General features: G+C 39.7%; 1 protein-coding gene across 1 annotated transcript; it reads left to right on the top strand.

Moving 5' to 3' along the window:
- The first annotated feature begins 224 nt into the window (after positions 1-224).
- LOC121872425 lies at positions 225-14,862 on the top strand. The gene is made up of 7 exons (XM_042375167.1): positions 225-275; positions 835-894; positions 1,018-1,077; positions 12,942-13,042; positions 13,591-13,717; positions 14,107-14,204; positions 14,450-14,862. Exons 1-7 carry the CDS (start codon positions 243-245, stop codon positions 14,532-14,534), a joined length of 564 nt encoding a protein of 187 aa, XP_042231101.1. The 5' UTR covers positions 225-242; the 3' UTR covers positions 14,535-14,862.
- The last annotated feature ends 545 nt before the right edge of the window (positions 14,863-15,407 follow it).

Raw genomic sequence — 15,407 nt, 5'->3', positions numbered from 1 at the left:
TAATATAAGTTTTATACAATATTTATATAAAATGTAATATCCAGTATTATTCAACATAAAGGATATTATACATTTCTTCATACGATAATTTTCTATTATGAATTTTAGTAAGCCAATGTGAAAGAAACAAAATGGGGTGTGATCAATGTAGCTTTGAGTGGAAACATCCGGGAGAGAGAAGATATACACAGGAGCTCGTCCCTATATCACCTCACTATTGTACCACCACCAGCACTCACGAGATGAACCCCTCCTGTCTACTGCTTCTTCTAGCTGTGAGTATCTTGGTGTCTTTTACCATCGTGGGTGAGGAGAATTTGTTCTTAATCTACAGTTGTTAATGACAACATATTGTAAACAGTTTCCTTTCATCAATTATTGTTAAATTTGGAAGGATTCATATGTGTTCTTATACCCATTTCGAATTAGAATGCGAAAAGTATTTTAATCTTTAACTTATTCGCTTGAGTATTACTCATTTCAGTAAATTTATGCAGTTTATTGAATTTTGTGCGTTTTGTGGGGTTGTTGCTATTGTTGTTATAATGTTATTAAAGCACTTCAAAACTAAGGTCCTTAACCGCGTAACAAGGTTAGTAATACAATTATAAGAAATTACAAAATTATAAGTGATAAAACTCTTTGTTGATAAAATGTAAGGTGTAGCCGTAACCTCCTTTGACTGTTACTTGTAAAACATACTTCTTAAATTTCTGATTAATTTTCTGTCTCAGTGAGAAGTATTAGATTTGATGATACATTTTATTTTAATAATGACCTTCCTGACGTTTATTATGGATCATGTTACTATATCAGGTGTGTTTCACCCTACAGGTGGAGACCGCCTCGGCCCAGTTGTTGGTCAGTCCTCCCTCTCGTGAATGTCGAGAACTGGTAAGTAGAAGTTGAATATTCTTAATTAAATAATCTCTTGGGTATATTTGTCTTTTTAAAGATGATAAAACAGTGGTCCTAATATAGTCCCATGTGTGATATGATAATGGCGTTGTGTTTCAGGGAGTCATGGCTGGGGAAGTCAAGGAACGTAAACCTCTTCCCAAGTATGACGCTGGAGAGGTTTGTGAGCCACAGATGCTGTATAGCCTCTTTATGACTGTTAGAACAGCCCCTTCATGAAAGAGTAATCCCTTCATTACGCTGTTAGAACAGCCGCTTAATGACACTGTTAGAGCAACCCCTACATAATTCTGTTAGAGCAGCCTTATGATTACTGTTAGAACAGCCCCTTCATAACTGTTAGAAAAAATCCCTTTATAACTCTATTAGAGCTGCCCCTTCATGAGTCTGCTACGGCAATCTCTTCATAACTCTGTTAGAGTAGCCCTTCATGACTGATAGAGCAGCCCCTTCATAACTTTGTTAGAGTACCCCCTTCATGACTCTGTTAGAGCAGCCTCTTCATGACTGTTTGAGCAGCCCATTCATGACAAAGATATCCCTTCATGATGCTGTTAGAACAGCCCCTTCATGACTCTGTTAGAACAAAACCTTCAAAACTCTGTTAGAATAGCCTCTTTATGATTGTGTTAGAGCAGCCCCTTCATAATTCTGTTGGAACAGCCCCTACATAACGGTTAGAAGAGTCCCTTCAAAACTCTGTTAGAGTAGCCCCTCATGACTCTGTTAGAACAGCCACTTCATGACTGTTAGATCAGCCCCTTCATATATCTCTTAGAGCAGCCTCTTCATGACTCTGTTAGAGCAGTCCCTTCATGATTGTTAGAGCAGCCTCTTCATAATTCTTAGAGCAACCCTTTCATGAATCTGTTAGAGCAGCCCCTTCATGACCATTGGAACAAAACCTTCAAAATACTGTTAGACTAGCCCCTTCATGACTCTGTTAGACCAGCCACTTCATGACTGTCAAACAATCCCTTCAAAACTCTCAGGGTAGCCCCTTCATCACTCTGTTAGAGCAGCCTCTTCATTACTCTGTTAGAGTAGCCCCTTTATGACTGTTAGAGCAGCCCCTTCATGACTCTGTTAGAACAAAACCTTCAAAACTCTGGTAGAATAGCCTCTTTATGACTGTGTTAGAGCAGCCCCTTCATAATTCTGTTGGAACAGCCCCTACATAACGGTTAGAAGAGTCCCTTCAAAACTCTGTTAGAGTAGCCCCTCATGACTCTGTTAGAACAGCCACTTCATGACTGTTAGATCAGCCCCTTCACATATCTCTTAGAGCAGCCTCTTCATGACTCTGTTAGAGCAGTCCCTTCATGATTGTTAGAGCAGCCTCTTCATAATTCTTAGAGCAACCCTTTCATGAATCTGTTAGAGCAGCCCCTTCATGACTGATAGAACAATCCCTTCAAAATACTGTTAGACTAGCCCCTTCATGACTCTGTTAGACCAGCCACTTCATGACTGTCAAACAATCCCTTCAAAACTCTCAGGGTAGCCCCTTCATCACTCTGTTAGAGCAGCCTCTTCATTACTCTGTTAAAGTAGCCCCTTTATGACTGTTAGAGCAGCCCCTTCATAACTCTGTTAGAGTAATTCTTTCATACCACTGTTAGAGCAGTCCCTTGATTACTGTGAGAGCAGCCCCTTCATAACCCTGTTAAAGAAACAGATTGAAGACTCTGCTAGAGCAGCCCCTTCACACCTCTGCTAGAGCAGCCTCTCCGTGACTGTTAGAACAGCCACTCCATAAATGTTATATCAGCCCCTTCCTATCTCTGTTAGAGCAATCTCTTCATGACCCTGTTAGAGCAGCCCCTGCATGACTTTTAGAGCAGCCCTTTTATGACAGAGTAATCCCTTCATGATGCTGTTAGAACAGCCCCTTCATAACTATGTTAGAGCAGCCCCTTCATAACCCTTTTAGAGCAGCCCCTTCATGACTGTTAGATTAGCCTCTTCATATATCTGTTAAAGCAGCCTCTTCATGACTCTATTAGAGCAATCCCTTCATTATTCTGTGAGATCAGCCCCTTTATAACTTTCTTGGAGCAGTATCTTCATGACTGTTAGAGCAGCCTCTTCATTACTCTGTTAGAACAGCTCCTTCATGAAAGAGTAATCCCGTCATTACTCTTTTAGAACAGCCCCTTCATGACTTTAGACAGCCTCTTCATAATTCTGTTAGTGCAGCCCCTTTATGACTGTTAGAGCAGCTTCTCCATGTCTTTGTTAGAGCAGCCCCTTCATAACTCTGATAGAACACAATTTAAATAATGAGTTGTTTAATGCACAAAGGCAGAACATACCATACAAAAAACTCAGATCAGACAACAATGACCCTAAATAGATAAATAATTATTTAAAGAACATTATTGGCCAATGGAAGGCTATAGGTAGAAGGATAAACAGTGGCGAAATTTATCTCCGGGAGTATTATAAGGTAGTGGCCGATAGGGTTAAGACCGAGATAAGAAAAGCAAAGAGGAATAATGAACTGAAGATAGCAAGGGAGGCGAAGACAAAACCCAAAGGGTTCTACCAAATGTATCAAACTAAAACACGAGATAAGATTGGACCAATACAGTCAGATACCGGCGAGCTAAATGATAACGACGGAGAAATGAGCAATAATCTGAATAAATATTTTTCAACAGTTTTCACCACCGAAAATTTAAACATGATACCCAAGGCTCCAACTCTATTTAGAGATAGTGAAGAAAACAAATTAAGCGAGATAGTAGTGACTAGTAAAGATGTTAGTAAGCAAATAGACAAACGAAGCCTAATAAGTCACCTGGTCCCGATGAGATATTTGCCAGAGTATTAAAGGAATGTAAGGAAGAGCTTAGTATGCCCTTAGCTAAGTTGTTTAACATGTCATTAAAAACAGATGTAGTACCAGAATCCTGGAGGATAGCGAATGTAATACCGATTTTCAAGAAGGGGATAGATCACTATCCTCTAACTACCGCCCAATCAGTCTCGCATCAATAGTAAGCAAATAACAAGAATCAATCATTTCAAACTCTATTCGAAACCACCTGGAGAAGCACAGATTGATCAATGATTCCCAGCATGGCTTCGCAAGCGGACGTTCTTGTCTAACCAATCTATTAACATTCTTTTCATCAGTTTTCGAATCGGTGGACGAGGGGCACAATTATGATGTGGTATATCTCGATTTTTGCAAACCCTTCGACAGAGTAACCCACGAAAGACTAATTAGAAAGGTAGAAGAACATGGCAACAAAGGTAATATCCTTAAATGGATTAGGGCCTGGTTATGGGACAGGAAACAGCGAGTGAGCATAAACAGCACTAAATCGCACTGGAGCAACGTCACTAGTGGCGTTCCCTAAGGGTCAGTACTTGGACCATTATTATTTATTATATACATAAACGACATAGATATCGGCATAGACAGCAACATAATTAAATTTGCTGATGACACTAAAATAGGACATGTAATTAAATCTGACGAGGACTCTGCAAAACTACAGGAAGATCTAAACAAATTTTTCGAATGGTCGGAAAAATGGCAGATGAAAATCAATGTGGACAAATGTAAAGTACTCAGTATAGGAGATGTAAACAGGGAAACCAGTTACCAGATGAACAACGATGCCATTGTGGAATCCGAATGTGAGAGAGATTTAGGAGTAATGATTAGTAGGAATCTTAAGCCAAGTAAACAATGTGTTTTTGCTCGTAACAAGGTTAATAAAGTACTTGGGTTCATACAAAGGAATGTTAGTTACAAGACTAGCGAGGTCATCTTAAAATTATCTAGGGCTTGTGAGACCTCACCTGGATTACGCAGTTCAGTTCTGGTCACCGTATTACAGAATGGATATAGAATCCTTGGAAAGAATCCAGAGGAGAATGACAAGACTAATCCCGGGCATAAGGAACCTTGAGTACAGAGACAGGTTAAAGCATCTTAATTTGCACTCCCTCGAGAGAGGTAGAGTGAGGGGCGACATGATAGAGGTGTATAAATGGAAGTCAGGGTTAAACAAAGGGGACATTACAATGGTACTCAAACTATCAAACCAGGAGCAAACTCGTAACAATGGTTTTAAATTAGACAAATTTAGATTTCGGCGTGAAATAGGTAAACACTGGTTTGGAAACAGAGTAGTGAATGAATGGAACAAGTTACCAAATATCATCATTAACTCGAATTCGCTGGATAGCTTCAAACATAGGTTGGATGCTTATATGAGCAATAGGGGTTGGGTATAAAGGGGACTGCTCAGTATGGGTCAATAGGCCCCCTGCAGTTTCCTCAATTCTTATGTTCTTATGTTCTTATGTTAACACCCCTTGATGACTCTTAGAGCAGCCCTTCATAACTCTATTATAGCAGCCCCTTCATAATTCAGTTAGATCAGCCGCTTCATAACTCTGTTAGATTAGCCGTTTCATGACTCTGTTAGAGCAACCCCTTCATGACTGTTTTAGCAACCCCTTCAAAGCTCTGTTAGAATAGTCCCTTTATGACTGTCTTAAGAGCTGTACCTCCATAATTCTGTTAGAGCTGTACCTTCATAACTCTGTTAGAACAGCTTCTTCATGTCTGTTAGAGCAGCCTCTTCATAATTCAGTTAGAGCACCCCTTGATGACTGTTATAGCAGCACCTTCATAGCTCTGTTAGAGCAGCCCCGCCATTACCTTGTAAGAGAAGCCCCTTCATGACTGTTAGAACAATCCCTTCAAAAATCTGTTAGAGTAGCCCCTTCATTACTCTATTAAAGCAGCCCCTTCATGACTCTTAGATCACTCCGTTCAAAAATATGTTAGAGTAGCCCCTTCATATCTCTGTTAGAGCAGCCTCTTTATAACTATGTTAGATCTATCCCTTCATTACTCTGTTAGATTTGCCCCTTCATAACTCTGTTAGAGCAGCCCCTTCATGGGATGTTAGAGCAGCCCGAATCAAGACAGAGCAATTCCTTCATGACACTGTTAGAGCAGTCCCTTCATTGTTAGAACAGCCCCTTGATGACTTAGAGATCAGCCCCTTCATAGCTTTTTAGAGCATCCCTTGATGACTGTTAGAGATGCCCCTTTATGACTGTTAGAGCAGCCTTTGATGACTGATGGAGTAGCCCCTTTATAACTCTGTTAGAGCAGCCCGTTAATGACTGTTAGATCAGCCCCTTCATAGCTTTTTAATAATAATAATAATAATAATAATAATAATAATAATAAACGGTTTATTGAAAAAGTTTGCAGCCCGAAGGCTGAAAATATTCATTGGACATAAATGACTTATTACATACATTGGTGGTTTAACAAAAGCCTTCATTAGAGAGAGGTGAATAGTGAACATACAGATTAATGTTTACACACGTAGATCATGCGAGCTCAGGTGTTGAACAGACACATAGTGTAGTAACTCCTTCACGGATAAGAACAAAAGAACATAAATGGAGGAAACTGCAGCGGGCCTATTGGCCCATACTGGGCAGTCCCGTTTACACCCAACCCCTATTGCTCATGTAAGCATCCAACCTATGTTTGAAACTATTCAGCGTATTCGAGTTAATGATCATATTTGGTAACTTGTTCCACTCATCCACTGCTCTGTTTCCAAACCAGTGTTTACCTATTTCACTCCTAAATCTAAAATTGTCTAATTTAAAACCATTGTTACGAGTTTGCTCCTGGTTGGATAGTTTGAGTACCTTTGTAATGTCCCCTTTGTTTAGCCCTGATTTCCACTTTTTCACCTCTATCAGGTCGCCCCTCGCTCTACGTCTCTCGAGGGAGTGCAAATTAAGATGCTTTAACCTGTCTCTATACTCAAGGTTCCTCATGCCCGGGATTAGTCTTGTCATTCTCCTCTGAATTCTCTACAATGATTCTATATCCATTCTGTAATACGGTGACCAGAACTGAACTGCATAATCCAGGTGTGGTCTCACAAGCGCAAGATACAGTTTTAGGATGACCTCGCTAGACTTGTAACTAACACTCCTTTGTATGAACCCAAGTACTTTATTAGCCTTGTTACGAACAAAAACACAGTGTTTACTTGGCTTAAGGTTCCTACTTATCATTACTCCTAAATCTCTCTCGCAGTCGGATTTCTCTATGGCATCGTTGTTTATCTGATATCTGGTTTCCCTGTTTACATCTCCTATACTTTAGTACTTTACATTTGTCCACGTTGAATTTCATCTGCCATTTTTCAGACCATTCGAAAATTTTGTTTAGATCTTCTTGTAGTTTTGCTGAGTCCTCGTCAGATTTAATAACACGTCCTATTTTAGTGTCCAGCAAATTTATTTATGTTGCTGTCTATGCCGATATCTATGTCGTTTATGTATATAATAAATAACAATGGTCCAAGTTCTGAGCCTTGGGGAACTCCACTAGTGACGTTGCTCCAATGGGACTTAGTGCAGTTGATGCTCACTCGCTGTTTCCTGTCCTGTAACCACGCCCTAATGCCATGTACTTCTACCTTTCAAATTAGTCTTTCGTGGGGGACTCTGTCGAGGGCTTTGCTAAAGTCAAGATATACCACATCATAATTGTGCCCCTCGACCACCGATTCGAAAACTGATGAAAAGAATGTTAATAGATTAGTTAGACAAGAACGTCCGCTTGTGAAGCCATGCTGGGAATCATTGATCAATCGGTGCTTCTCCAGGTGATTTCGAATAGAGTTTGAAATGATTGCTTCCAGTAATTTGCCTACTATTGATGTTAGACTGATTGGGCGGTACTTGAAAATCGGTATTACATTCGCTATCCTCCAGGATTATGGTACTACACCTGTTTTTAAGGACAAGTTAAACAACTTTGCTAAGGGCATACTAAGCTCTTCCTTACATTCCTTTAATACTCTGACAAATATCTTATCGGGACCAGGTGACTTATTAGGCTTTAGTTTGTCTATTTGCTTACTAACATCTTTACTAGTCACTACTATCTCGCTTAATTTGTTTTCTTCACTATCTCTGAATAGAGTCGGTGCCTCGGGTATCATGTTTAAATTTTCGGTGGTGAAAACTGTTGAAAAATATTTATTCAAATTATTGCTCATTTCTCCGTCGTTATCAGTGAGCTCGCCGGTATCTGACCGTATTGGTCCAATCTTTTCTCGTGTTTTAGTTTGATACATTTGGTAGAATCCTTTGGGGTTTGTCTTTGTCTCCCTTGCTATCCTTACCTCATTATTCCTCTTGGCTTTCCTTATCTCGGTTTTAACCCTACTTGCCAATACCTTATAATAATCCCGGAGGTAAATTTCGCCACAATTTATCCTTCTACTTATAGCCTTCCTTTGGCCAATGATGTTCTTTAAATAATTATTTATCCATTTAGGGTCATTGTTGTCTTATCTGATTTTTTTGTATGGTATGTTCTGCCTTTGTGCATTAAGTAACTCATTATTTAAATTGTAGTGGAACTCGGCAATCTCAGATCTCGTTATCAGGTAGGAGTCATCTGTCAGGTTCACGGCCAAGCCCAACACCCCCCCTCTCAGCTGCCTCTTTAAACTGTCAAAGTTTGCCCTTCTGAAATCTGGTACTTTAGTGGAATTTTCCTTATGTCTGCCCTGTAAATCTAACTGGAATCTAATTTCTTTGTGATCTCTGTTTGCAAGTTCGTTCCCTACCTCGACATTGCTAATGAGGTTTTCTCTGTTCGACAGAACTAAATTGAGTATTTTATTACCCTGTGTGGGTTCTGTTATATGTTGACTTAGGAAACAGTCCTGGATATTCTCGAGAAAATCCTCTGATTCTCCGTTACCCGTAAGGTGAGTCCAATCTATTTGGCCAAGGTTAAAGTCGCCTACTATACAGACTTTGTTGTGTATGGAAGCCCTGCGCATTTCATCCCAGATAAGTCGCTCATTGACTCTATCAAGATTGGGAGGTCTATATATTACTCCTGTGATTAATTTTTCCCTATCGTCGATTAATTCTATCCAAATTGTTTCTGTATTCCGATCAGTTTTTATTTCCTTATTTATTTCACACTTCAGAGTATCCCTATCGGTATGGAACAATTTGTAACCCGCAATTTGGTATTCGACCGGCAACTCACATGAGTCTAGGTTGATCCATGTTTCAGTGAATGCTATTATATCGATTTTTTTCGATACATACTAAGGTCCTAATATCATCCATTTTGTTTCTCATACTTCTACTGTTCGCGTAGTAGACATTTAAGTTAGTCGTGTTCTGAGTCCTCCCTTTACCGCGTTTAGTTTTAAACTCCCTGTTTAATTTAGTTTTGTCATCATTCCTTACACTATTTCCCTGTAATCTTTTACTTTGTTTACCCGCTCCCACTGCAGTTTCCTGGCGTTATGAGGGGCATCGCGTTGAGTACTAGTTCCCTCAGAGGTTGTGTTATGAGGGGCTTAACGTGGTGTAGTAATTCCCTCACAGATGGTGTTATGAGGGGCCTGATGTGGTGTAGTAATTCCCTCACAGATGATGTTATGAGGGGCCTGATGTGGTGTAGTAATTCCCTCACAGATGGTGTTATGAGGGGCCTGATGTGGTTTAGTAATTCCCTCACAGATGGTGTTATAAGGGGCATCACATGGCGTAGTAATTCCCTCACGGATGGTGTTTTATGAGGGACATCACGTGGTGTAGTAATTCCCTCGCAGGTGTTATGAGGAACTTCACATGATGCTGTAGCAACTCATTCACTATGCGGTGTCGTACATAATGGAGACACCACGTGGTCCGTTGTCACAGGAATCCACTCACTCAAGTGGGTGAGGTGTGGTCCCAGGCCTTTCTATCGTAGAGTCTCTGGGGAATTATCACTGGGTACCTGGGACCTCACTGTGTGAAGGTTAGCTTGGCTAAGACTCAACTGCCGAGTTGTTTTTCACTGACTTAAGCACTGTTCACCACTATTCAACACTGGTTTCATTCTTTTCCCAAATGAAATAGTAACTTCTGGCTAGAACTAGAAATGGCTAGAAATAAGCGAAATAAGCAAAGCATTGAACAGCTACTTCTTATCAGTTTTCACAGAAAATATTTGGGTTGAAATTCCAGAGGTGGAACTGATATTTAAGGGAAAGGAAAAAGAGAAATTAAAGAATATCACTATCAGAAAAGAGGATGTTCTTAAGAAGATAAATAAACTAAAGAAAATAAAATCCCCAGGGCCGGATGAAATTTTCCCTCGAGTCTTGAAAGAGTGTAAGGAACAGGTTAGCGGACCCCTCGTAAACTAATTTACAAAATCATTAGACACCGGAGTTGTGCCAGACTTGTGGAAACAGGCAAATGTAGTACCCATATTCAAAAAGGGAGACAGAGCATCAGCGTCAAATTACCGGCGATCAGTTTGACGTCAGTAGTGGGGAAATTTCTTGAATCAATTATAGCAGATAGCATCCGATCGCATCTAGAGAAAAGCAAATTAATCTTCGATTCTCAACATGGGTTTACAAAGGGAAAATCTTGTCTAACAAATCTGCTGACGCTTTTTAGGAAAGTCTTCGAGGTAGTAGATAATGACGAAAATTACGATGTTATTTACTTAGACTTTAGCAAAGCATTTGACAGAGTACCGCATCAGAGGCTTCTGAGAAAAATTAAGGCTCATGGTATCGAGGGGAAAGTTTTAAATTGGATAAAATCATGGCTCACCGATAGAACGCAGAGGGTCAGCGTAGATGGTGTTAAATCTGAGTGGGGCCGTGTAACCAGTGGGGTTCCCCAGGGGTCAGTACTAGGCCCACTCTTGTTCATAATCTACATAAACGATCTAGATCAGGGGTTCTCAACCAGGGGGGAATTCCCCCCAGGGGGTGGGGGGAATTCAGGTTTTCAGGGGGGGAAACTGATTCGGGAGCAAGAGATATGTTCGATGAGAAATCAATCACAGAATTTTGGCCCTTGATGTGCGATTCCTATCCAAAAGTGGCAGAAAGAGCTATCCGTGCATTGCTTCCGTTTGTGTCGACATATCTTTGTGAGTCAGGCCTTTCAACTCTGATGCAAATTAAAACGAAGCAACGTAGTAGATTAGAGGTAGAAAATGACCTGCGTTGTGCCCTTTCAAGCACTCCTCCGCGTATCCCAGAATTGGCGAAGAAAAAACAATCACAGGTTTCTCATTGACTGTAATCTTCATCTGAATAAAATTAATTACAAATTTATAATATCCTGGTATTCTATTGAACTTTTTGTTTATTGCATTATGCTTCAGTTTGGTCTGTTAAGTAATTCATTATAAATATATAAAAAACTATTTTACTTTTATTCAAGTTTTATATATCCATCAACATTTTCAATTGGCATTTAATTTGTAAAACTCCACTATAAAAATAATCCATGTAAAATTGTAAATGTATATGTACTAATATGGAGAAAATAAAGGATTTTCAGTATTATATGCATATTATTTGGAATGCACTTTTTGAGGCAGACAATCTTGGAAAGGAGGGGGGAATGACATTCTGACATATGGTGAAAGGGGTGCATGGGGCAAACAAGGTTGAGAACCACTGATCTAGATACTGGGATCAGCGGTGACATAAGCAAGTTTGCGGATGACACCAAAATAGGGCGGCAGATTAATTCAGGGCAGGATGCAAATGCATTACAGGAGGATCTAAATAAACTGCAGGGGTGGTCTGAAAAATGGCAAATGAAATTCAACACCAGCAAGTGCAGCGTACTTAATATTGGACGAACAAATACTGATAATGTATACAGCCTTAACAACATCAACCTAGAGAAGTCGACTTTTGAAAGAGACCTAGGGGTACTTGTAAGCTCGGACCTACGGCATAAAAAACAGTGCGTTAATGTTCGAAATAAGGCAAACAGAGTATTGGGTTTTATATCTAGAAGTGTAAGTAACAAGAGTGCAGAGGTCTTATTGCAACTATATCTTGCGCTAGTCAGGCCGCACCTCGATTATTCGGTTCAGTTCTGGTGCCCCTATTATAGAATGGATATAAATTCACTAGAGTCGGTGCAGCGAAGAATGACAAAAATGATTCCGGGACTTAGAAACCTTCAATATCAGGATAGGTTAAAGAAACTTAACTTGCATTCCCTAGAAAGACGAAGAGTGCGGGGAGATATGATAGAAGTATTTAAGTGGGTGAAAGGAATCAATAAAGGGGATATAGATAAAGTTCTTATAATGTCCGAGCAGGATAGGACTCGGAGCAACGGATTCAAGTTGGATAAGTTTAGGTTTAGGAGGGAGATAGGAAGAAACTGGTTCACAAATAGGGTGGTGGACGAGTGAAACAAGCTTAGCAACTTTGTAGTAAGTGCGGGAACTCTGGAAAGTTTCAAAAGGAGGCTAGATAGATTCATGGATGATAGAGAGTGGTAGTAACTCTCGACAGAAGCTGCCATGCACAGGCCAACCGGCCTATTGCAGACTCCTTATTTTCTTATGTTCTTATGTAGAACTTGTTGGTATTCCGGTGGGGAGGAGGGTTCAGGTGAGGGAGTTGGTATGGGCCAACATGACAGTTGACGTGGCTGCTGCTGAGCAGCGCCAGGTGCGTCTGACCCGTCTTGACCCGTCGGTGGTCAAGGATGAAGCATCCCTTGATGACTGTTAGAGCATCCCTTGATGACTGTTTGAGCACCCCTTGATGACTGTTAGAGCACCCCTTGGTGACTGTTAGAGCAGCTTCTTCATGTCTCTGTTACCCCAGCCCCTTAATGACTGTTAGAGCAATCCCTTCATAACTCTGTTAGAGAAATCCCTTCATAATTCTGTTAGAGCAGCCCCCTCATTACTCTGTTAGTGCATCAGATTTATGACTGTTGAAGCAGCCACTTCATGAATATTAGAGAAGCCACTTTATGACTGTTAGAACAATCCCTTCAAAACTCTGTTAGAGTTGCCCCTTCATGACTGTCAGATCAGCCCTTCATATCGCTGTTATAGCAGCCCCCTCATTACTTTGTTAATATTCCAGTGATGATACATATACCTAACCTGGTGCTCCCTGCACTGGTTCTCTAAGAATAAACTTTATGGGGGGCAGATGATGAAGGTGATGGCTCAGGTGCCCAAGGTGGAAGAGGGAGTGTTTGAGTTCTACATCTGCCCTGAAACCGACCCACAGGACGAGGACTGCCTATTCAAGTAAGTTGTCCGTCCCACTTAGAATATTCATAGACTCGTATTCTCAGTTTGTTAAGTCTAAACTGTAGGCAGCAGTATAGTGTGTAATAGGACTCAGATCCAGGCTGCTGATAGACTCAAATGATATATGGTAATTAAATAAGCTGTGCAGTTCATATAATAAAGTTCCCATGATTTTCGCTTTCCTATTGATTCAAGTTACCCACCAATAAAAACTTCACTGTATAAAACTTGATCATACTAGTGAAACTCAACTGTTCACTAACTCAAACAACATTGTTTCAAGCATCTATCTACTTAAGTTATCCTTAAGTTTATGCTGCAACAGGATGGTCGGCTGCTCGTTCCTGGTGTTTGTGAAATTAAACTTGATGTATACTAACACAACATGTTTACAACTTCTCCTGCAAAAAAGCCAATAGTAAATTGACAATTTCAAGCCGTTAAAAGTTTCAGTATAAGTAAACTCTTAATATAGTTAAGTTAGATACACAGCCATAGCCGTACAAATATGCGTACGTGTTGAAGAGTAAAAAGATGTCGTGCAGGTGGCCACTGGAGTTGGCTGGTGGTGGTCGTCGTCACTTTCAGATGAATTCAGTGACACAAGGCGGACTGTACGAGATACATGTGATGCTTCCCGAGGGTCTCACCTGTGACACCTGCATCCTCTTGGTCAGTGCTCCTCTCTCTCTCTCTCTCTCTCTCTCTCTCTCTCTCTACGCAAATACTGATAATATCATTATTACGAAGATTAATACCAATGCGATCCTTACGCCATTGTTAATATTGTTATTATCAATGAATTATTACACAATATAAATTATTATTGTTTATATTACTTTATTAGTAAATTAATAATTATTTTTGTGATCATTATGGTTATGTAACTAGCATTATTGTGGATAAATTACCATTAATATTTTTACGATATATCAATTGCAATTATTATCATCATAGTCCAAATGATAGGTCCCTTATTTTGATTACTAAAGCACAAATTAAGATTATCTTCAGTACTAAACGAGGTGTATGTTGACCTTGTTGATGTTATACTCACACAGTGGACGATGATCACCAAGCAGTGTGAGGGTGACAACCTTTCCTCATGTTCCACCCAAAGCTCCACCCTCTGTGCCGACATATCCATCATCGAGAAGAAGTAAGACTAAATATCTGACGTACTTTTACTCTTTATTGTGAAGTTAACAAATAAATGTAAATCATTTTAAAGGAATCTTGATCAATATACATTTAAATTTTAATTTAAATTAATTTAATACAACCTTCTCTTACGAAATTACCAAGCAGAGATATATAGAGAAGCTAAATAACGGATATTTACAGGCTAGAAATAGGGTTAACAGTCAACTAGAACACACTAGTAATAAAGGGTGTTTGTTACAGACCAAGGCTGAAGAGAGGTTGGAACTTCTTGAAGAGCACATTGGGCAGAGTATTGAAAGGGGCAGCTCGTGCCTCAAAATGCTAAAACAATCCCCGTAATGCCGAGCTTCGCCTTTACTAGTTGGCCGTCTTACTTATGAGACACTTGTGGACATATGATGAGCAGGAAATGTAGATTGTGTTGGATGTGTAGTTCTAGATTCAGATAAAATAAAACTGTGGTTCCATAAAGAGGATATACTCGTACTATTATATATTAGGCATATGCAAAAAAGTATCTGCAAGACAATATGGCACAACGGACGAAGAAGTTGTAGTGCTCATTTTAACATCCATTGGACCTCACCTAGCAGATACTTTCTGTATTGAGCGTACTTGATTATTGTTATCAATGCATAAAAACTTAAAAAGTGTTTTTTCTATTGCCTGGAGAAATCCCTTGGCTAAACGGGGCTACCAAAATCAGTATATACTTAAGGTTAGGATTTACTTATAATAAATAAACTCACGTTCTGTTTACATTGGTTCGCCTGCTCCAGGGAGTGAGAAATGAACCATACAAGTTAAAGTGAAATGTTATATAGTTATGGTGCACACAGTAACAACTTGTCAAATGTTATATAGTTAGGGTGCACACAGTAACAACTTGTCAAATGTTATATAGTTATAGTGCACACAGTAGCAACTTGAAATAAATAAGGAAATATATAAGGAAATAAAAACTGAGCAGACTACAGAAACAATTTGGATAGAATTAATCGACGGTAGGGAAAAATTAATCACAGGAGTAATATATAGACCTCCCAATCTTGATAGAGTCAATGAGAGACTTATCTGGGATGAAATGCGCAGGGCTTCCATACACAACAAAGTCTGTATAGTAGGCGACTTTAACCTTGGCCAAATTGATTTAACTGACCTTACGGGTAACTCAGAATCAGAGGATTTTCTCGAAACG

This window comes from Homarus americanus, unplaced genomic scaffold (assembly GCF_018991925.1).
Source record: "Homarus americanus isolate GMGI-L3 unplaced genomic scaffold, GMGI_Hamer_2.0 scaffold11302, whole genome shotgun sequence".
Taxonomy (NCBI): Eukaryota; Metazoa; Arthropoda; class Malacostraca; order Decapoda; family Nephropidae; genus Homarus; species Homarus americanus.
This window is presented reverse-complemented; position numbering and strand designations above follow the sequence as displayed.

Bases quoted from the DNA above. Each gene is read 5' to 3' on its own strand.
- LOC121872425 (XM_042375167.1), top strand. From the start codon at position 243: ATGAACCCCTCCTGTCTACTGCTTCTTCTAGCT. The intron at 895-1,017 runs GTAAGTAGAAGT...GTTGTGTTTCAG, and splicing joins CTCGTGAATGTCGAGAACTG to GGAGTCATGGCTGGGGAAGT. The intron at 1,078-12,941 runs GTTTGTGAGCCA...TATGGGGGGCAG, and splicing joins CCAAGTATGACGCTGGAGAG to ATGATGAAGGTGATGGCTCA.